This window comes from Pseudorasbora parva, chromosome 11, assembly GCF_024679245.1.
Source record: "Pseudorasbora parva isolate DD20220531a chromosome 11, ASM2467924v1, whole genome shotgun sequence".
Classification (NCBI taxonomy): Eukaryota; Metazoa; Chordata; class Actinopteri; order Cypriniformes; family Gobionidae; genus Pseudorasbora; species Pseudorasbora parva.
The window spans coordinates 40045197-40069721 of record NC_090182.1 but is presented as its reverse complement, the minus strand read 5'-3'; the positions used below and the strand labels follow the sequence as shown (position 1 = coordinate 40069721).

The window sequence follows — 24525 nt, the reverse complement described above, 5'->3', positions numbered from 1 at the left end:
TAGCATATAAAGCTAGAAATATGACAAAATCTGAATTTGAATTGTATATATCTGAATTATTGACAAGTGTAATCTAACAAATTTGAATCAGATCATTTCGTCATATTTCTAGCTCCATATTAGCAGCTCCTCCCCTTTTTTGAAACAGCCAATAGCGTTTTGTTAATAATATCACAGTTTGAGCCTTTCTGTTTGGTAAAGCCAGTTTCCTCTAACACTGTTTACCATCATAATCTCCTCCCTATTGCTTTGAAAAGCAGCGTTCTGTGCAGAATTCAAATGGGTCGATATGTTTGTTGTCTGCGCCGACTCGCGCATATGATCCGCGCTGCGCTCTCGTGTCTCTAATCAAGTGCCTTGAAACGCGCCGCATTATTCAATGTGTTGACGTAATTTCCCCTGAAACGTCTCCAGCTGTTAGCAGCTCCTCCCCTTTTTTGAAACAGCCAATAGCATTTCGTTGATATACAATTTGACTACAGCCTGTCTGTTTGGTAAAGCTTGTTTCCACTAATCGTTTATTATCAAAATCTCCTCCATATTGCCTTGAAATGCTGCATTGATTTTGTGCAGAATTCAAATGGGTCCGATAAGTTTGTTGTCTGCGCCGACTCGCACATATGATCCCCGCTGCGTCTGTAGTCTAAATATAGACCAGAGCTGTTGGTGTGTGGGTGTGTTTGCGCTGCTACGGTGTGTGAAACTAGTGTAAAACCAGACTTCATTCGCCTCAACTGAAAGCATATTTTCACTCAATCGTTTCCTATCACATATATAGTGTGCTGTGTCCCTTTCACCATGCATAAATTAGTAAATGTGTGACTAACTGACCGATTTCAGACGCAACTTCAGCAGTGTAGGGGCGGGCTTTAGATTCTAGACAGCATTTTGATTGGACAGAAGATTTGATGAGAAAGTGAAGTCTGCGATGATGTCATCAAAATCTGAGATTCGTTTTAACGGAAGTGAGAGACTGTATATTTTGAATGCCTATATCTCCTAAATGCAAATTTTGTCATAGTTTTGGAACACACCAGCTTATTCATAACTTTAAGGCTAACACAGTCATACTAAAAGCTAAACAAATTCAATTTTGATTTCAGTGGGCCTTTAAGGCTGACATTGTAAAACTAAAAAACTTCAATTTTGATTTCAGTGGGCTTTATGGTCCTCAGAAGAATGAAAGTCGATCAGGTTTGGAACAACATGTCGTGTAAATGACGACAGGGATTTTAATTTTCAGAAATTTCAGAAGACCTGCCTTTTCTCTAAAGGAGTGTAACTTTGTAATATCAGATGGTTAGCGTCTTTGAATGCACTCTCATCCGGAGCAAGCTGCAAATCTCGGATGCTTCCCTCGACAGAGGATTATGGTGTCAGGAACCAAAGTTATGTAATTTCCTATTGCAATGCATATTTGCTGCATGAGTGGATCAGAGTTATTGAAGGACCAAACATTTCTACATGGCCTTTTCGTTACTATTAACCATATGAAAGGAAAACAAACTTCAAAAGAATGAACACTATTTTTGGCTAATGACTTTTCCTGCTTTTTTCCCCCTGACACAGATGATGTCATCTGAGATCTTGGTTCCCGGTTGGCTGCAGCAGCTGCTCGTCGTGCTGCTCAGGTTTACACTGTCCTGCGCGGCCCCGCTGAACCTGAACAATGGGACGGAGTGCAGCGCTCGAGGACCCGCCTCTTACATCCTGGTGTTCACCGGCCACTGGAGTCCACAGACCTTCCCCAAACAGTATCCCTTGTTCCGGCCACCTGCTCAGTGGTCCAAGCTCATGGGTAAGACTCCGAAAGTGAGAGCGAGAGCTTTCTGAGAGATGAGGTGTTTGGTTGACATTTCAGATGTAGGTTGCTAGATGTGGAACATTTAGTTCTCTGAGGTTGACCGCCAGCAAGGCTCCACTTTCTGTTAGGGATGAGGCTGTTCAAACTTCCTCACCTCACCATATGTCAGGACATTAAATACTCACAGCTGGCCTGTTAACCCTGTAATTTGCCCCGACGACCCCCGAAACGTACACGCATTACCTGCCACAGCAAGTGAGCGGGGCAGTCTAATGAGGAAAGCAGAAAGAGAGAGAGTAATAACCGTTGCCAGATGACGCGGACTGCCCTGCAGGTTCACCCTTTTCTTTTATGCTCCATAAATACACATTGCATGCGGCCTGCAATGGCTGTACGCTCACATTTTCTAAGAACGCGCTCTCTGGGTGTCACCGGTATACACCAGTCGTCACATGCCACGGCACGCGAGCCAAGACCAGCAGCAGACGTGGACGCCCCAGCCAAAACATTTGAAACCCAGAGATCCTGAAAGTTCAGGCTGTGGCTTTGGAGCGCTGAGATGATGTCTGAGCGGTTTCTGCTGCCTCCTGGATGCCTTTATGGCTCTCTCTTTATCCATTTATCACTATTGTATCACAATTATGTTCAGAACCCGCACATTTTTGTATCTAATCTAAAGTTTGCGACGGACGTATGAACTCCCTGGATGAAGTATAAGACAATTTGGAGAAAGAGGGAGCTGGAGAGATAAAAGCTTGGGAGATGGTTGTGGTTTGTGCTTTAGCTGATTGAGGTCAGGTCTCTTCAATTTTCCCGTCCACATTTGGGCCAGACGTGTAGCATGGAGAGACTAGACGTGTCAGGGTGCCAAACATGCTCCCTGTCTTCCTGTCATTCTCACTTTTTCTCTCATTCTCTCACTCCCAGGCTCTGCCAGACCAAAATGGTTTGTAGCTATGAAGAACACACTGAGAGAGGCTGAATTTTAGGAACTTCATCTTAGCTCTTTCCTCTTTCAAAACCTCTACTGTCATATCAAGAGCTAATAGGTGAATTATCAAACTAGGCACGTTTTGTCTTTGGAGTAATGGTTCACCCAAAAATGAAAATTCTGTCTGTATTTACTCATAAATACTCGAGTTTGATTGGCTGGAATGTGTGCAATAAAACAGTTTAAAGGGTTAGTTCACCCAAAAATGAAATTTCTTTCATTAATGACTCACCCCAATGTCGTTCCACACCCGTAAGACCTCTGTTCATCCTCGGAACACAGTTTAAGATATTTTAGATTGAGTCCGAGGCCTTTCTGTCGTCTGAATGTAAGTGTATGCCCACTTGCTGTCCACGTCCAGAAGGTAATGAATCATCATCAGAGTAGTCCATATGTGACATCAGTTGGTTAGTTAGACTCTTTTGAAGCGTTGACAATACATTTTGGTCCAAAAAATAACAAAAAATACGACTTTATTCAGCATTGTCTTCTCTTCTGTGTTCCTGAAATAAAGAATCAAACGGTCATGATTCAAGTCAAACTGACAAACTGCTGAAATCACGAGACACTGGCGATATGAATCACGAATCAATCTGCTGATTCGCAACCGTTTGATTCTTTATTTGAGATTTGAAAACAAACGCGGAAGAGAAGATAATGCTGAATAAAGTCGTATTTTTTGTTATTTTTGGACCAAAATGTATTTTCGATGCTTCAAGAGATTCTAATGAACTAACTGATGTCACATATGGACTACTGTGATGATGTTTTTATTCCCTTTCTGGACATGGACAGTAAAGTGTGCATACATTTAGATACGCTGTTGGACTAAATATAAAATATCTTAAACTGTGTTCTGAAGATGAACGGGTGTGGAACAACATTAGGGTGAGTCATTAATGACAAATATAATTTTTGGGTGAACTAACCCTTTAAGTAAAATCAACAAAGAAAATAAGTGGCCAGTTAAATTTTGTTTGTGTCATTTCTACTTTGCAATTCTCAAAGTGCAGTTTACTCAAGTCAAACATCATAACACTGAATTAAGCCATGCTTCTAAAGTGAAAGCTTTTAGTTAGAACCTCTAACTTAATAATAGAATAGATATTGAGTAGACAACATAATAGAAGTAATATGGTACCCACCCGAACACAGAGACACCCACCCGGTACACACATTTATTAGATAATTTTTTGAGGATAAATGTCATTTTGAGTAGAAAATGCACTCCAGATGAGCGAAAACAACAGTTTACTAAGCCTGACAACAAAAGCAATGATTAAACCAAGTAAATACAGCTGTAAAACAGTGGAAAATGCAACCTTATTAATTATTCAAACCCCAGTGCATGATGGGAACACCAGTATCAGAAAGTTGAGTAGGTTTTACTCACTTTTATAGCCCTGATATGTCTCACTAGACATAAATCATGTTCATTTCAAATACTTATATCACTGATAACAGTAGTCCGGCCAGGATATTGCCATTTCAAAGTTGTTGTTGCAGCCCTCAACTGATGTTGATGTTGACATGTTGTGTTTTGACCTGAAGCTCCGCCCTCCACCTATCGACCAATCATGAAGTCAGTAGTGTTTCAGCATCCGGGTTTCCAGATCTGCTCTAGTTACCACAGCTGCAGCTACAACCGTTCCTGCTGATCCTGCAGCCTATCTGACATCCTCGAGTCAGGGGGAGGGGGAGAGGGGATACACCGCTCTACAGTCATTTGAAAGTGATTGCAGTACCAGTTTTGGCCACAATCTTAAACACACTTCCTTTAATGTCCACAAGCTCTAATTGAGTGCTGATATAGCATTTACTTTGTTTTAACTTATTTAGGTAGAAATTACATGACTCTTTTCTGTAGTATTTCCTTATCAGTGAGTGAAGATCATGTCATAATATTTGAATACCAGTTTGGGATTGGTCTTTGTGTGTTTGTATACTGAACTTTTTATTGGTCTTTCTTCTTTCCACAGTATAGACTAGAGCTTAGTGAGTGCAATGAACTGCAAACACGATGCACGCTAAATGACAAAGTGAACCGAATCCGAAAACATACATGCATACGGTTTACCTAAAACCTTAACCTTTTGCCGTCTCGCAAGCACTGATATTACCTTCAGGACATGAAAATCTACTTTAATATATTACATAGCAGTCTCAGTCACCCCTGCACTTTAGGTGCCCGCTGGACTCATAGTAGGTCTGGTTTTTCTCACTGAAGGTTTTGTTTTTAGGTGTTTATTCTCTTGGCATTGGGGCTTCTGCATGGCTGTATTTTAAACAGCTCGAGGTGTGTTGAGCACACACAGAAAGTGGCAGAACTGTATTTGTGTTTTGTGAAATCAGATGAGCAATATAAATTCATGAAGTGGTAGTTATATTCAACAGGCCACGACAGAACCTGCCCGAGGAATCACGAGGCCTGAGAAGACGAGCAATTGAAATGTGTTTATTCATTTACTTCTGAATGTGTGCAGCCGTGACCCATAATGAGCAGTACCGGCTGTGGCAGGAGGGGGCGCCGGCGAGCGACGGCATGAAGAGCTTTGCTGAGCAGGGGCTCACAGTGGATCTGGTGAAGGATGCAAAGGAGGCGAGGAAGGGGCGAACGGTGGGGTCCATGTACCGCACAGCCGGGATTCCCTCTGGCATCGGCCACAGCTCCACAGAGCTGCTTCTGACGCCCAGGAGTCCGCTGGTAAGATGATCATAGTCCCGGCACAAAATAGGTCATTTGTTTCCTACATCTTTTCTGTACCTAAAAACAATTTGCCTATATGTCATTTGATGAATTACTGAAAGAGCTTAGGCGATAGAATAAAACTATATAAATATTGATAGGAACTATTTGATTTACCTAGTAGAAAAGTTTAACTTTTAGCGAAACACTGACTTTTCATTGGAATCGAAATGAAAACAGATCTTGTTAGTTAGTAGGAAGGGACATTCAGGGGTGATCTAGAACATTTTTGTGGGATGGTAAGGGGATGACATGAGGACTGTGAAAACACCAAAGCAAGCATCTTTGCATCATTCTTGTGGATTTATGGCTTGACATAAACAATTGTGCCCATGAATATGCAAAACTGTTACCGTACCACAAAGTATTCACCTATATTAATAATAACAAATAAGAAAATGTCAATGTCCACCCTAACAAATCAATAGATTTGAAATGTAGGTGTGTCATCATTACTACACAGAGATTTGTTTTTATTGATATTCTTTAGACTTCTTGAATAATAAAGAAATCACAAGTTAAAGAGCAGCTAAAACTTGAATTTGCTTTTGGATATTAAAGGGTTAGTTCATGGCTGCCGCCGTTCTGCCGTAGAAATACTATACGCTGCACTGTCTGATCTAAATTTTAAATCCTTGTCAATCAAGATTACATTCGTACCTAACTCTGCTATTAGTTTCCATGATTAGGATCATCTTATTGATTTCATTTTATTTTTTGTCTGATGGCAAATGTCTATTTCTATGATAAAAGTGGCACGGCCATGAGATTGTGTTGTGGAGTGTGAGAATTTGCGCACCACCTGAAAATGGTACGCAACACAGGTCAAAATAAATAGAAAACTTATGGATGGGACAGGATTATACAGTATTTTGCCAAAAAGTATTGGGGCATCCCTCCAAATAATTGAATTCATGTGTTCCAATCACTTCCATGGCCACAGGTGTATACAATTAAGCACTAGGCATGCAGACGCTTCTACAAATATTTGTAAAAGAATGGGTCCCTCTCAGGAGCTCAGTGAACTCAAGCGTGGTACCGTGAGGTTGCCACATGTGCAGTGAATCTATTCATGAAATTACTACTAAATCACTAGGGCAACTGTTGTGGTGTTATAACAAAGTTTGAAGCAATTGGGAACAACAGCAACTCAACCACAAGTTAGCTGATAGGCCACATAAAATCATAGAGAGGGGTCAGCGCATGGTGAGGCGCACAGTGGCAGAAGTCACCAACTTTCTGCAGAGTCACTAGTTAAAAGACCTCCAAAACTTTGTGTGGCCTTCAGATTAGCTCACGAACAGTGCGTAGAGAGCTTCATGGAATGGGTTTCCATGGCCAAGCAGCTCATTCAAGCCTTACATCACCAAGTGTAATGCAAAACGTGGGATGCAGTGGTGTGAAGCACGCCGCCACTGGACTCTAGAGCAGTGCAGACGTGTTCTCTGGAATGACCAATCACGCTTCTCGGTCTGGCAATCTGATGGATGAGTCAGGGCTTGGCTGTTGCAAGGAGAACAGTACTTGCCTGACTGCATGGTGCCAAGTGTAAAGTTTGGTGGAGGGGGATTATGGTGAGGGCACGTTTCAGCATACCAAGACATTTTGGACAATTTCATGCTCCCAAATTTGCGGGAAGAGTTTGGGGATGGCCCCTTCATGTTCCAACATGACTGCGCACCAGTGAACAAAGCAAGGTCCATAAAGACATGGATGACTTTGGTGTGGAGGAACTTGAGAGTCCTGATCACAACCCGATAGAACACCTTTGGGATGAATTAGAGCGGAGACTGCGAGCCAGGCCTTCTCGTCCAACATCAGTGCCTGACCTCACAAATGAGCTTCTAGAAGAATGGTCAAAAATTCCTATAAACACACTCTAAACCTTGTGGAAAGCCCTCTCAGAAGAGTTGAAGCTGTTATAGCTGCATAGGGTTGGCCGACTCCATATTAGACCCTAAGGATTAAGAATGGGATGTCATTAAAGTTCATGTGCATAAAGACAGACATCCCAAAACCTTTAGCAATATAGTGTACATCCATAATAGATTATCGAAAAAGACAAAAATGTTGGCTGTGTATACTTGGTCCGATGCATAATTTGTTTATTGGATTTATTGCACTCAAAAGTGGAAGCAGATGAACGTGAGCTTGCAGGATCAGGTTTAAGAAAGCAAATGATTGGAGAAGTCCTGCATTCGTCATTCAGGTCAGGACTTTTATTGATACAATTTAGTTCTATATTGCACAAAGACAGATTTTACCAGAGCGCAAGTCTGCAAAACCACATCCACAGTCCCGGGACCTCCAGACCACAAGCCTCCCTTCCGGCTCCTGTGCTGTGTTTCCTGCACCCACCAGATCTGCAGATAGGGAGAGGCTGGATCCTTTCCTTCTCAGTTTCTGGAATATTTATTTTCCTTAGCCATGAGTCAGTTGGTTAAAGGGTCTAAAGGCAGCGCTGGTGCTGCTGGTGACCTACATATCTTTATTGCCAAAGTCTGGAGTACAAACGAGACTTATTAAAAACAGCAACTATCCTCAGATGCGCTTGGCATTCAGTCCTGCAGGCACTTAACCACAGCATGGCGGGATGTCTGTCGTGGCGCTGCTGTTTTTAGATCCGTAGGGCTGTAAAGTACGACTGAGAGCATGAATGTGGCCTTGTGATGAGACTGTAAGGGTGTGAGCTGTGAGTGTCTGTTCACTTATTGATGAACTGATTGCTTACACTTTAATATTAAACATATTTAATAATATTAAACTGTTAATTTGTCCTGAATGTTTGAGCTACAGAAATAAATGATACCTTAAATCACACTACGTGTACCACGCTGTACCACAATGGTCAAATGGTCAAAAAAGGACTTTTATTTTTCTATTTAAAAGTAGCACTAGGTAACTTTTCAACCTTCATAATATATTTTCAAGCCTCTTGTGATGATACATTGACTTACAATAGGATGAATTACACGTCTGCCATAGTCTGACGGGGTCTGTATCGTTTTTAATCATACTTTTAAACTTCGGGTTTCGGGTAGTAACCCGAGAACAAAAACTAACTACAAAATTCGACTGCTTTATGGCATATACGTCACTTCCACCAACACCACCACCACTCCCTTACATTCAGACGTGCGAGCCCAACTATCGTTTGTTTGGGCTCGCACAGCACAGATAAAATCAAAGAAAAAGCAAAAATAAAGCAATAAGAGGAAACGAAAAAGTGATGGGATTAAAGGCAGGACAAGGATCTACATTGGGCCATCGTTTGCTCGTTGGCGTGAGCTGAAGGAGGCGTGCCCGACCGATGCTGACTTGGCTGTCATGCTTGCTAGGGTTATTACCTACCACTCAAATATTGAATTGAAGTATCATAGATTCTGTAGAACGGTAACCAATAGACTAGGCTATAATGAGGCTGGCTTGTAAACGTATGCATCGCGATCATTTGGCGTTTGAAAAAAAATTAAACCCGTGAAATTATATTCATTTATGACATGCTGAAACAAATGTCACTGTACCTGGGATGAAGACATTTCACACGCGACGCAAGCAGAACTGCACGGATCCGGCTTTTATGAAGTTATTTGGCCCGCCCCGCACCACTGTATATATTTTTACAACCCGCCCCGCACCCGCGACCATTAAATAGACATACGGGGTCCGCGGGTTATGAGACGACCCACGCATCACTAGTTCAGGGCTATCAGGGTTGTCATGTCAACAAATGCACGCGCGATGGCATCCCCTGATGTAGGATGACAGAGTTTACGACAGTAGTAGAGGACAATATTTTTTTCCAACTGTAGGGGAACCCTGAAAGTAAAAGTAACCTAGTGCTCATTTTTGATGAATTACTGAAAGAGCTTAGGCGATAGAATAAAACTATATAAATATTGATAAGGACTGTTTGATTTACCTAGTAGAAAAGTTTAACATTTAGCTTTTTAAATTTTCACAAACTCATCCTCACTCGGCATTTTTCCTATTGCCCCTTTCTGTAAAATATTTGCTATATTCATTTTTGTTACTAATACATAAACACAACTATACAACAAAAACAAAAAAACACTTTAAATAAATAATTGCAATTATATTGTTAATGCTACTATGTATACAAAATCCCAACGGGGAAATACATTACTGCAACTCCAACTGTTGAGAAATAGGTTACAGAGCACCTTCTGAAACACTGGGTGACAGTGGAAAAGAGAGTTTTGGACGAGCATTCAAATGTCATTTGACTTAAAAAAAAACAGCACTTCTCATCATATGATCAAAGGCCTGCCCTTTTAATCCCCATAATGAGGTGCATTTAGTGCCTTTTTTAACTAAGACAATTTGGAGAAATTATTGTTGCCATATGACAACGCTGTACCATAAACAATAGTGTCAAGTTTTTTTCTAGGTTAATTCTAGACATCTTCACCATTTATGCAAATATTATTAAAAATGTGTTAAAGTTTTGTAAGCATATTATGTAGCTATGCTTGGAGTCAGTTGTTTTAATGGTAGTAACACAATGAAACACGGTAAAGTATTTAAAATATGTATTTTTTTCTTTTTAAAATATATTTGAGACTTTTTAAATATTTACTGTATACTGTACACTGTAAAAAAATTATTTAGAAAAAAAGTTACCTGGTTGCCTTAAAATTTTGAGTTAATTGAAATTAAAATTTGGAGTTAATACAATGAACATTTTTTGAGATTCGACAACCATTATTAAAATATTATTAAAAGATTTTGTAAGAATATTGGGTAATTGTGTGTGTTTTATTTCTGATGACGCAGTGAAACGTGTCAAATAGTGCTATTTTCATGATTTATCAAATTTTTTATGTGGTTTAGATACAATAATATTTTGAGTTTCTATTTATTAAACAAATTTTCTTCATTGTATCAACTCAAATTTTTAATTTCAATAAACTAAAAATTTTAAAGCCACCAGGTTACTTACTTTTTTAAGTTAAACTAACAAAAACCAAAAATGTTACAGTGTGTGTATATATATCGATGTTAATATTTAAACACTACACTGTAAAAAATTATTTAGAAAAAAAGTTACCTGGTTGCCTTAAAATTTTGAGTTTACTTACTTTTTTAAGTTAAACCAACAAAAACCAACAGAATTTTTTTACAGTGTAGCAACAGCATTGCAATGGACAGTAACAAAGCGCTTTTTTTATTTTTCTGAATAAGTGTTACATGTAAACCTGTCTGCTGTGTTCTTTGTGTTTTGAGTTCAGCCCCCGTGACCTAGTTTCTCCCCAGTCTTCCTAATGAGTTATGCCTATCACCTGTGTCATGTTAATTACCTTGTTAGTCCTGTGTATTTATGCTGCCTTCACGTGCTATCGGAATTATCGTAAATACGAGTTTTCGAGGTAAAAATTGCACATGAACGCCCTCTGATGTCGTGTTTACCACTGGGAAGTTCGGAAATAATTTTGATACCCAAGTTCCTGAGATGGGCGTGGCATAACCGTTAAAAATGGCAGATGGGAGACGAATTTCTGCTGTGGCAGGTGTTTTATTAGTTTTTTTTCTCACAACAATGTAATTGTCTTGTCTTGTTCTTAAAGTAGTACACATTTACATAAATGAATAATCATTTAGAGCATATTGTGTATTTTAAACACATCGAAAATCGCATCTAGACCATCATTCCAGAAGTGAGCAAGCTGACTGTCCATATACTGGGAAATGATTGAAATGGTTATAGTGTTAAAATAACATTTTCCCAAGGCGCACAAAAGTATGAACCTGGCGTCCTCCATTCTTTCCGACAAAAAAGCACCTGAACGCAACAAGCTCGTAATCACGACTTCTGAAGTGGGAAGTAGGAAACTTCCGATAGCACGTGAAGGCAGCATTAGTTCTCAGTTTCCCCTCAGTGTTTGTCCGTCGACGTTAATGTCAAAGTGGTGTTTGCATGTTCCTGAGTTTTGCTATTAAAGCTTCCTGTTACAGGTTCTCCTTCTCCTTCGCCTTCGCGAGTTTGACATTTGCACCACGTGTGTAACAGATCGACGGACTGAAAACGTTTTTTTGCAGCGTTTTCTTAGTGTCTGTTTTGAGTTTCCCCATCTTCCCATGGCTCTCCCTGATGTCCAGCTTCTTTGCCTGGAGCAGGGAGACTGCTCGCTGGAGGCACACACCCGGACTTCCTCCAGCTTGTGTGCCTGTCCCGCTTCCCGGACCGCTCGCTCAGCGTTTTCTACTACACCGGGCTGAGCGAGCGGTCGAAGGCACGCGTTCCAGCGGGCAGTCCAAGGGAAGACTTCGCCGCATTTGTGGAGTGGGTACTGGTACATAACCACTCGTCATTCACCATCGGCCCCGCTGAAGAGGACAGTGGTACCAGTCCCACTCCTCCACCGCCAGAGACCAGCCATCCACCACCGACCACGACCGGCATGAAGGAAGTGTCTGAGCCCACTGCACACCATGGAGACCGGCCTGCCACGATCGACGAGCCCGAACCCAGGCAGAGGTTGAGAGGAGTCATCGCCCCGGAGCCCGGACCACAGCGAGTGTCTGACCAGGTGCGTGAGCCAGCTACATCATCCTTCGTGGAGGAAGTCCTCGTGGAGCTTGAGGGTTGGGACAGGAGCCCCACCCATCAGCCCGCTGCGGTGGATGTGATGAGGACCTCTGGCGGCCATCTCGAGGAACTAGGCAACATCTTCGAGGCAGACTTAATTGACTGGTACTCTCCCACAACCCCTGTCTCTCCGGTAACCCCTGTGTCCAAGGTTCTCCTGTGCCCTCCGAGTTCCCACCCATCCTCCCTCTTCCTCCGCCTCTGTCTACCAGCCCTTCTGCCTCGACCACACTGCTGTCCGTCATCCCCTCGGCTCCTCCCATATGCAGTGTGGATACGCCTCGAGATGTCTGTCCAGCAGTTTCACCTTGCCCAGAGGATCTCCCATCATCACTGCTGGCCTCCTCCCCCTACACTCCACAGCGGCCCGTCGACACATCGGCTACGCCCTGGCTCCTCCCTCCCTTGGTTCCACCGGACAACCTCGGCCAAACGGCTTCTCCGAGCTCCCTCGTCTCTCCGGCTCCGCCTTGGTCAGTCGTCGTCCTTCCTCCACCTTCGGCTTCGTCTGGCTCCTCCTTCCCTTCTGCTCTGCCTTCATCCTCGGTCCCACCGGCTCAGCCTCTGTCCTGCGGTTGTCCAGCTCCACCTCGGACGCTCGTCACCATGGTTCTACCTCGGTCTCCTGGACCTCTGGTCTCGTGTGGGCTCATCGACCCAGCTGCTCCTCCGGCGTCTCCATCAGTGGCTGCTTCCTCGTATGTCGTCCCCAGGGTGTGTCCCACCATATCGTCGACCCCATGGTTCCTCTCTCCTCCAACTCCGCCCTGGGGCCTCATCGTGGCTGGTCTCTGGACCATCTGGCTCCTGCTCCAGGCTCCCCACTGGCTCCTCCCTCCTTCCACACCCCCATGGACTTCCCTTTTCTGTTGGACTGGTTTTCTTTGTTTTGGACTCTGTCTCCCCTTTTTTTTCCACGCCCTCCTCCAGAGTCCCCTCCCACCCTCCTCTGCTGTTATGGTTACGGCGCGAGGACGCGCCTATTCGGAGGGGTTGTTATGTTACATGTAAACCTGTCTGCTGTGTTCTTTGTGTTTTGAGTTCAGCCCCCGTGACCTAGTTTCTCCCCATTCTTCCTAATGAGTTATGCCTATCACATGTGTCATGTTAATCACCTTGTTAGCCCTGTGTATTTAGTTCTGTTTCCCCTCAGTGTTTGTCTGTCAACGTTAATGTCAAAGTGGTGTTTGCATGTTCCTGAGTTTTGCTATTAAAGGTTCCTGTTACAAGTTCTCCTTCTCTTTCGCCTTTGTGAGTTTGACATTTGCACCACGTGTGTAACAATAAGAAGATTTTTCAAGTATTATAAATGGAAATTCACATTTGACAGACTCTAACTTTACACTTATTAAAATGAACATTGTATTCAGACATGCCTTGATGCCTTCTTACCTCTGTATGCTACCTTTCCCTTTCTGTGTCATTTTCTGAGAAACTACGCAAATACACTGTTGGGCTGCAGCCGACACTGACTATTGTTCAATTATTTAAGGTCTCCAAAAAAGAGACCGTGTCAAATTTCAGATTCCTGCACATGCATGACCAACCCCATCAAATCAACAGGAACACATGGTAATCAAAAAACAGCTAAATGCTGTCCAAAATTACAAAAGGTTCTTTTGAATTTAATAGGAACCAGACAGCGGCAGCACTGTGTAAGAAACCGCAGCGTGCTCCAGCAGCACATGCAGACAGAAAGAGGAATTGTGTATTATTTTTTCTGACACAATGTTCTGGCAAATCAGGGCATTGGTTTGGCAATTATGTGTTAGTTTTTACTTTGTGCCCTGAAGAGAGATTGAGCTCTATTAGCGCGGGGCCGGAACAGACAGCAGAGGGATGAGGCACCGCTCGCCTCTCACGCCAGAGAAATTGATATAGCAGGAGGTATTCCTGGAAAAGCCACAGAACGAGAAGAGATGTGAGCGAGAGACGAGAGTAAATCCAGCCTAGAGAAAAGTCAAACGTAGACTGGATGTTGTTACAAGGTACCAAAATCGTGCCCCAATTATGAATGCAAAGTGCCGACTGCAAATATATCTGTCCGGCTTTTAATGTTTGCTTTGGGAATGATGTAAAAGTAATTCACACTAAAATGCATACTATAAAAGTGACATCCAGTTTGTTGCTTAAGTTTGTGGCCCAGAGGAAAATATTGCTCTGCAAGTGCAAGGCCTAAATGCAGGCGTTCTTAACCTTTTTGGCTCCAAGGCCCCTTCAGTGTAAATTAATTAACCGTGATTGATTATATGGTTCCAGAAGTTTCCAGAACTGTTCCTCAGTAAAAACAGCAGCTGTTGAAGGGACAAATTCAAATAAATAGGCCAGTTTCCTACATGAACAACTTTTTTTAGGGTGAGGATTTTTAGGGTTTTGGTGAGTTTAGCCTTAATTAATTATGCTAATAATTTTATATAATCTTGCTGCCCCCTTTCGAAGTATGGAACCATTGACTTTTTATTTTTATTTCCGCTTTTAATTTCATATAAATATTTTGCGTACAGATTACAGAACAATTCAACTGCATTTTAAAAACTACACCATATACACAATCAATTCTGAGCAGTTTGAGACATTTTTGAGATGTCTTCTGAAACTCTAGCAGAGACGTGTGAGATTATAGGGTCAAGAGACAAATCTAAGAAGCAGGATATTCCAAAAATCTCCTTATGCTCTCTATTTGCAATTGGTGTCTAGAAAAAATCATTAGGCACACTCTTGAAAGGTTCCAGAGGGATTTCTTTGCAGCAGTGTCATAGAAATACCATTTTAGGTTTCCAAAAGAACCTTGTTTTTGTAATCTAAAGAACCTTTTGTGGAATGGAAAGGTTCCATGGATGTTAAAGGGATACTTCACCGCTTTTTCATATTAAACTGTTATTTCCCTTTATTCCGCTTCTGCAGAATAAAACCGAGGGTAACGCAGATATGACTCGATTGACGATTGATGAGAATCCCTGACTCGCTCAAACGCTATGCTGAAACGTCCCGGTCTTTAGTTAAAATAGCAATTTTCTCACAATTTACAAATAGTTGGAAACATTTGGGATATTGTAAGTACTCAACTGAACAAAATATATAACACTGGCCTGGTGGTTTTTGGATATTTTACTGCAAAAATACTACATAGTGCAGCTTTAATGAGTCATGGCTGTGTTTTGGGCGTAAAATTCAATAAACCAATCAGAGTCTCGTCTCCCATTCCCTTTAAAAGCCAGTTGCGCTTGCTTCATGGTGGATTTGCTATTTACAAGCCAGAATTTGTGAGAGGAAAGACTGAGTGCTTCTCCAGAGAGGAATCCTTTTATTTTTAATATTTAAAAATATTAGTTTGCTGCTGCATCTCTGTGTGTGTAATAATGCGTATATGCATGTTGTGCACCCGCCAATAGGCCCATATTAAAACTGCGATAATACACCAAATACTGCGCTATTGACTTTAGACCAGGTTTTTGTTGGTCAATGGCGCAGTCGTTTTTAGTTCCTCAAAATAGCAACACACCAACAATGTTCCTGAACACACTTCATTTAAAGACCAGCACGCTGATGAGCAAACAGATGGGCGTGAGTGCATTTGCTGTTTAAAAATGAGAACGGCACCAGTTTCAGAACCCCATCCACAGAACCGGAAGTGAGGGGCGGGGCCTAAAGGGTTAGTTCACCCAAAAATGAAAATGATTTCATTAAATCCTCACCCTCATGTCGCTGGAAACCCGTGATACCTTCGTTCATCTTCAGAACACAAATGAAGATATTTTTGTTGAAAGCTGATTCTGAAAGGCTTCAGAAAGGCCTCCATTGGCATTCAGTACATTCCCACTCAGAAGAGCCATAAAGGCCTTAAAAACATTGATACAAAGTCCATCTCACTACAGTGGCTGTACAATAATTTGATGAAGCTACGAGAATATTTTTTGTGCGTAAAAAAAATCATGGACAGTATAGTGTGCATACACTTAGATACGCTGTCGGACTACATCTAAAATATCTTAAACTGTGTGTGAAGATGAACGGAGGTCTTACGGGTGTGGAACGAGATTAAGGGGAGTCATTAATGACATCAATTTCATTTTTGGGTGAACTAACCCTTTAAAGCTTTCTTTTGACTAGCACCAGTAAGCAAACTACACACAACACCCTAGCAACCACATAGGCAAGTTTTTAACTTTTGCATTTTAGTCAAAAAAATAACATGAATCTGCCTTCTCTTTTGTAGAGTTGTTTGACTGATATACCTGAAATGAACTCAAGCAGATGTGATCTATCAGCTTTTATTGTGTCTGATGAATCATCTTTGGCTCAATATTATAGGCTTGTGCTCATCCTGAAATAGCCATTGTCACAGTATGGCTCGTTTCGCTCTGTCGTGTGGCTATTCCCTCATTCTGCTCGGACCCGAAGGGATCTTCCTGAATGAGGCCATAGTCAAAAAGGAAACATGCATCACCTTTAAAAAAATACAAAAAACAGATGGTTTCACATAACATACAGGAATGAGTGGAAAATACTGGAAATGGCTACAAAGAAAAGTTTCAGATGTGACTTATGAAGCCAATTATGTTAGCAGAGCATACTGAAAAAAGGAAGTGCATTGCCAAAGGTAAATCAGCTTTGATAATGTCTGTGTGTTTTCAGCATGTGGGTGACTGATCGTGTTGTGTTTTCTCTCACAGCTGTCTCTGATAGTGAAAGTCATCCCCAGCCCAGACTGGTTTGTGGGGATCGACAGTCTAAACCTGTGTGAGGGTAGCCAGTGGAAACAGGAAGTGACCTTTGACCTGCACCCATTTGATGCCGGCACAGATAGCGGCTTCACTTTCTCCTCACCCAACTTTCCAACAACACCTCCGGAAAATATCACTATGGTGAGATATTATATTTTAAAATGTAAACATTATAATTTTTTATTCCGGTGCAAAACAGGTGTTCTTATATGCTAAAGGGTAATTTATATCTGTGATGAAAGATGATTATTATCAATGTTGAAAACAGCTTTTTTTCAGGATTCTTTGATGAATAGAAAGTTCAAAAGAACATTATTTATCTAAAATATCATAAATGTTTCATGAGCATCAAATCAGCATATTATAATGATTTCTGAAGGATCATGTGACTCTCACTGAAGACTGGAGTAATGCAGCTGAAAATACAGCTTTGATCACAGGAATAAATTACATTTTAAAATGATAATTGACTGCACATTTTGTCATGTCTCATTGCGTTATCACATGCAACAAAATCATTAACACATTTTTAATAATATAAGGTAATGATGTATATTTTCGTAGGCCGGTTGTCACTTTTGGCCACCGATGTACTTACAATATTTTTGACTGATTCAAATCATAAATCACTGTTTTGACATGTCTCTGCTGTTTTATTCTGATGCAGATCACCTCTCAAAACCCAAACCACCCGGCAAATTCCTTCTTTTACCCTCGGCTGACGGAACTCCCGCCTCTGGCCTCCATTTGGATCAAGCGTCAGGGCCGCTCATCTGTCCGCCAACAGAACCGGGTGTCCAATCACATCCTGCCTGAAGTGACCAAACCTCACAGATTCTCAGGTAGACCTGCAGACGCAGTTCACACATGCAAGGGCAGAGTATTATTTATTTGGATGGTTAATCCAATCCCTTCTTCAAGATGTTCTGGTTTACCACTGCACTGTGCATGTTTTAACGTGTTTTAGGGCAAGTAAACAGTTCAGACTTGATGAACCCTAATGCGCGCCACATGTGGTAAAGACTTTTTATTTGATTCCACAAAAAAATGTAGCCTGTGTGTTTTTCCACTAACTAATGTGCTGGTTTTAATTATTACGCAGTTCCTAATTTTGTTGTGGAGGTTTCCAAAAAAACGGGTCTACATGCATATGCATTTTTGAATTTCAGCTCCAGAGCTCCCTCAGCACTTGAAACACAAGGTAACAATGAGCTGGTTTTACCGTACCGAGTCCTCATCCTTTAAGTGCTGCAAAGTGGATTTACTTTGGCAGCGCTAAAAACATTATCTTCTCGACATGTCAACAACTACAGTGTTTGAGGGTTGTTTTAGCAGTCAGCCAGACCCCATTTGCTGTGGGGCCAGTGTGAGCCAGGCCCAGATAGCAGACAAACAGTGAATCAGCGTTGAATCAATGTTAATGCATCAACTAAAATATCATTGAATCAATGTTGAGATGTCAATGTTGAGAATGTTGATTTTTCATCAGGTTTGCACCCTGAAATAATGTTATTTCAACGATGAAAAATAGATCAAGATGGGCTTAAAATCAATAGTTTTCCAACTAAAATTAAACCACTTATTTAAGTGAATCAATGTTGAATCAATGTTAATACATCAATCAAAATATCATTGAATCAATATTGAAATATAACATTGATTTTTCATCAGGTTTGCACCCTGAAATAATTTTATTTCAACAATGAAAAATAGATCAATCTTGCTTTATGTACAGCAGGATTCTATGCCAGTTCATTTGTCTCTTTATTTTATTCATTTTAATCAGAGACCATGTGTGGCTGCAGTCGATATGATTTTGCATCAAAAAGTCACTCAAAATAAACAACATCCTTCAGTTTAGATGCAAGTGTATTTATTTATGCCCCCACAGTTACAACAGGAAATCTCACATTGACTTAAAACAATTACATCTGAATTTATGACACAAATGAGAAGAGCCTGGAAAAACATGACAACGTGCATCTGCAAAATGGAAGTAAATACAAATGTAAACTTGCCAATAAATACAGAAATGACACAGTACTACTGAAAGAAAGAAGGTAGAAGAAAGAATAAAATACTCCAAACTGTCCCGAAGCCTTTCAGGTTGTAATGGAGACAGTTTTGCACCGTCCCAGCAAAGATAAACTCTGATGCCTCTTTTTATCAGCATTCACAGCATCTAAAACAACAAGAAGTTAGTAAATATTTGGAAATGTGATTAATTATACATTACAAATATAGCCTACTACAAAAAGATGAAACTTGAAATTTTATCAAAATCTTGATATCCCAGTTAAAACGGTAACATTAAATTCAGGACTATTTAATGCATTTTAGAATCGACTTTAAAGGACCAGCAGTCACACAATGAATGAAAGAGCAAAGTGAATATATCCGGTGTTTTATCTAATAATATTATTGTATTTAATAGTAAATAAATAAAGTGTGAAAATGAAACGAGTAAATGAATGACCAAATAGTTAAATTAAGAAAATAAAAGAGGAGCTGTATAGGCTACATGGTGGTTTGGAAGATATTTTTTTTCCATTTTACAACACGAATTGGAGGCACAGCTGTTTACTAAATTTCTGTAGTTTGACATAGCTGCCTACAGAACTTAAAAATCTCACTCTTTTCTTTTTTCTTGCTGCATTAAAGATTAAACTGTAAGGATGTAATTGTGATCTGCTCTCGTGATGATCTCACAGCTGAAGCAGTTATGAACTGATTGTATTTCCCCTCACCGCGCTAACAGGTCAATCAGTTCTAGTTCTGCTTCAGCTGTGAGGTACTCTCACGAGTGGCGAACACAATTACTGACAACCCAGAAATTCATCTAACCTTCCGATCGCCTCTCGTTTATACACTGGACGAATATAGGATGATTCAAAATGATTCATCTGTGCGTGCACCGAGTAAGATACGTTTGTGGATCGGCGCCGCGCATTCATTTTACTCGTTGCACGCACAGATGAATCATCTTAATACAAAAATCATCTCACAAAATAGATGAACACCTCACAACAAACGACGCACGACCAAAAAAAAAAAAAAAAAAAAAAAAAGAGTTGCACGAGTCAGAATTCGGACACAATTCACAGTGTATATGCCAATCTTAAGAAGAAAAATGAATACAAATATGATATGGTTTGGTGAAAAACAAACTGAAACTCAATGTATTAATATTATCCTGGCCGTTGGTTGTGTAACTTACGAGGGCGCTCATGTGACTATTATTAACATTGCAGTTCACTAAAACTCTCAGAAGCACACAAGTTGTAAAACATAAAGATGAATAAAAATACTAAATTAAAATTGAGATGAATTGTATAAATATATTTTTGTAGGCCTACTTACCTCTAAAAAACACGGTCGCTGTCCTGTGTGGCTTTTTCGCGATTGAAGTCTGTTCAGCTGCGCTTGCTTTGATCTGATTGGTGGATGTCTTGAAGGTGCATTACCGCCACCTGCTGGATTGGATTGTGGCGCATTCGATAGGTAGGGACACATATTCTAAATTCTTTATTAACTTGTACATTCATGTACTAGCATGTACATTCTACATTATTTAAATAATAATAATAGGCTACATTTTTATTTATTTAAAACTGATAGACTAAATTTATGGTAGAAGTTCTTTGTTTTTATTTGTTTTTTGCATTTTTTATTATAATAACATGAAACACAGAATGACAACATTACATGCCAGTAAGCAGGAAAATAATATACCTTTTAAAAAGATTCATAGTTTTTACAGCTTTCTTATTGGAAGAGTCAGAAATCAAACACGCATACAATTTTAACTCTTCCAGAAAAATTTAAAGAAAGGCTTACAATTACAAAATTTACATTTATGTATTCTTTGTTAATCCACATACTCGTTGGTGTACTCATCGTATCCTTTGAGGATAATAAATGTGCTCACATTCACACAAATGTAGCCAATTGATTTGGACTTGCCTTAACATGTTGAATAATGTGACAGATAGATTGACCGTAAGCCTCACCGGTGGAGAATTAAGCTGACCAAACATCAGCATTGATTCAATGTTTGTCTTTTCAACGCTGAAAAGCATGGAATTATCAACATTGATCCAATATTATTTAGCAGTGAATTTTCAACATTGGTCCAGTATGGTTTTAGCATTGAATTTTCAACATTGATCCAATATTACTTAGCATTGAAATTTCAACCTCAACCAAAATGATGATTCTGATGGAATTTCAACATTGAATCAATGTCACCATGCTATCTGGGGGGCTTTCAGTCAGCAGGGCTTTAGGCTACTAATAGCCTCTGCACCTGTAGCCCAGAGCCCAAATCCATGCTGGGTTTCCTCTGTCGGGCCAGAAGTTCTGCAGCACTTCCCTAAAACCCGCCTGTAACACGCCTCTCTGGAACAAACCTATCGCTTCACCAACAAATGGAAGTTTTGTCAGAAAACGAATCAGAAAAAAATCCCTGGAAACTAACGAGATCGCAAAACCAACATGATTAAAGTGGCCGTTTGTTGGCGTTTTTGATGTTTACTTAAAGATTTTAAACCCCTCTATGTTTTACCACATTATCATCACAATGAATTTATTTGTGTCAATATTGCACACATTAGTCACACTGAAATAAAGAGGATTTACCGTTAATTCACGAAAGAAAAAGGATACACGTATTAAACAGTCGCATCTGTTTCTGTTTATTTGTAGTCACAGGACAGCATGGTTACATCACATTTAGAAAGAATGATCGTTTCTACAAATCTACTATCTACTTCCACCAAAAGATAGGCCTATGACCTGAGGAGCTTTAGCACTCTCTCCAGTGACAGTCCCATTACAGTTATATTATCAGTCAGAGAAACAGTGTGTCTGATTTCTTCAAGCAGTCGTGTTTACCATATTTACCAGGAATGGTTTTTGTATTGCATATAAATATTTCTACGATGATCAAAATCCACATCGGATCACAAACAGAAGTTATTTCAAACACTCGCTGCTGTCTGAAAGCGAGTTGAGCTAAATTATTAAGTCTTTCAATTAAAAATAAAATAAAAATCACCCCATGTTTTACTCACCCTCAAGTCATTCTAGGTATACATGACGTTCTTCTTTCAGACGAATTCAATCAGAGCTCAAAAAAACAAAAAAACCTGGCTGTTGGCCTAGAGCAAGCACCGATGAGACCTGATCAAGCCCCCGGATTGTCTTCTCTTCCGCGTTTGTTTTCAAACCTCAAATAAAGATTCAAACGATTGTGAATCAGCGAATTCGGATCGTGTGTCAAATTGCCAAACTGCCGAAATCACTTGACATTGGCATCAATACGCTGATTCATGACCGTTTAAATCTTTATTTGAGGTTTGAAAACAAATGCAGAAGAGAAGACAATGCTGAATAAAGTCGTAGTTTTTGTTATTTTTGGACCAAAATGTATTTTCGATGCTTCAAAAGATTCTAATGAACTAACTGATGTCACATATGGACGACTTTGATGATGTTTTTATTCCCTTTCTGGACATGGACAGTATAGTGTGCATACACTTAGATACGCTCTCAGACTAAATCTAAAATATCTTAAACTGTGTTCTGAAGATGAACGGAGGTCTTACGGGTGTGGAACAACATTAGGGTGAGGAGTTAATGACATCAATTTCATTTTTGGGTGAACTAACCCTTTAAGAGATTTAGCATTACAATTTTCTATTGCATGCTGCTAATAATAGTCCTACTGTAAAATACACATTTCTTCAGTTATTTGGGGCTATCTGCTGTAGATCTAGCACGCCAGTGGCCTGTTTTTCTTTATCTGACCATGCATAAACAGCCACATAAACATAATCTCTGGACTGATTGCTTCCAGACTAGCGTTCCTCATGATTCCTGCATGTGTTTCAGAAACGCCACTGGACTGCGAGGTGTCGATGTGGTCGTCCTGGGGCCTGTGTCTGGGGCCGTGCTCTCGGGGCGGAATGCGCCATCGCACCCGTTACATCCTGCTGAAACCCGCCAACAGCGGCACGCCGTGCCCCGAGCTGGAGGAACAAGAGGAGTGCACGCCACACAACTGCCTCGCATATCAGTGATGCCGGTCACACCGCTGGCATAGACACTTCGACGCTGTCCAAACGGAGAGCCGAGTTTAACCTCATGCCAATGCTGAGTCACTGCCGTAGAATGCGGGAGAGCCGCCTGGCTGGACGTCCAGTGAGCTGCATTGGCTCCTCTCCTCACTGGAAAAGAACGGCTCGTATTCTGTTAATAGAGACTTTGATTACGGGTGCTGTACTCGCAGTAATCTCAGTGTATCTTTGCATAATCGCACATTATTTTGCCAATATAGATTTGTGGAATAGTTGACTTAAAGTTGCCCAACCACTGATTTGAACACAAATACATGAATTAACATAAGCCTGCCCCATGATCACAATAGTAGCAACTTTTTTGAAGTAGTCTAGTTGGATTTTGAGTTATTTGACCAACGGTGCAATTAATACGCTGTAGAAGTCAACTGGTTGTTCATTAGTAGTAAAATAACACTTGAAGACACCTCAACTCCTCTCAGACAGACCTGATGATGATCAAAATGCAGCATGCATACAGATTACAATGTTATCTTGTTGAGGAGTCACACCAAAACAAACTGTCATGTCATTTAACAAATAAGAGACCGTTTAGATGTTGTATACACTACCGGTCAAAAGTTTGGAACCATGAAGATTTTTAAATGCTTTTCAAAAGTAGTATCCTATGCTCGCCAGGGCTGCATTTATTTGGTTGAAAATACAGTATTATTGTGAAATATTATCAAAATGTCAAAGAACTGTTTTCTATATTAATACATTTTGTGTATCAGCTGAATTTTCAGCGTCATTACTCCAGTCTTCAGTGTCACATGATCCTTCAAGTTCAAGTTCTTATTATAATCCATGTTGGAAACTGTTGTGCTGCATGATATTTATGATCCTTTAATGAATATAAACTTCAAAAGAACCGCATTTATTTGAAAAAGAAATCATTTGTAATATTATAAATGTCTTTACTGTTACATTTGATCATTTTAAAGCATCCTTACTTAGCTCAAACTTTTGAATGGTAATGAATCGCAAAATATGAAGCAGCACAACTGTTTTCAACATTGATAATCAGAAACGTTTCTTAAGCATCAAATCATCATTAGAGTGATTTCTGAAGGGTCACGTGAAGATGCTGAAAATACAGCTTTGATATTTAATAACAGGAATAAATTACATTTTAGAATATATTCACATAGAAAACCATATAAATTCTAATAATATTTCTCAATATTACTGTTTATTTTTGGCGAGTATGAAACTTCTTTCAAAAACCTTTTAAAATCTTAACGATTTAAAATATTTTGAACGATAGTGTATATGTTGTATTTTATGTTTCTTCTAATAATAAACTATGAAATTCTCTCCCATATCATCTCCTTCTTGTTGGGTTTTCTTTGTGGTACCCAAGTAATTCCTTAATAATGAAATAATTCGTATAATAAATGCCTTCAAACGGGAGCATATATGTTCCCAGATTTTGTTGTTTAATGGTTTGTTAACACACATTAAAGATTTCAAATAAAATTCCTAACAGACCATTTTGAAAAAGCCAAATTTTGTGTTTGAGAAAAATGAGCAG

General features: G+C 40.2%; 1 protein-coding gene across 1 annotated transcript in view; it reads left to right on the top strand.

Annotated features, from left to right (window-relative positions):
• Nucleotides 1-24163, top strand: part of spon2a (spondin 2a, extracellular matrix protein) — a 31290-nt gene extending 7127 nt beyond the window's left edge. The window contains exons 2-6 of the mRNA XM_067456665.1: nt 1570-1798; nt 5279-5499; nt 16825-17016; nt 17543-17717; nt 22768-24163. Of these exons, the coding sequence (XP_067312766.1) occupies nt 1570-1798; nt 5279-5499; nt 16825-17016; nt 17543-17717; nt 22768-22955 (1005 nt within the window). The 3' untranslated portion in view covers nt 22956-24163. The remainder of the gene's footprint in view (nt 1-1569; nt 1799-5278; nt 5500-16824; nt 17017-17542; nt 17718-22767) is intronic.
• Nucleotides 24164-24525: the final 362 nt, after the last annotated feature.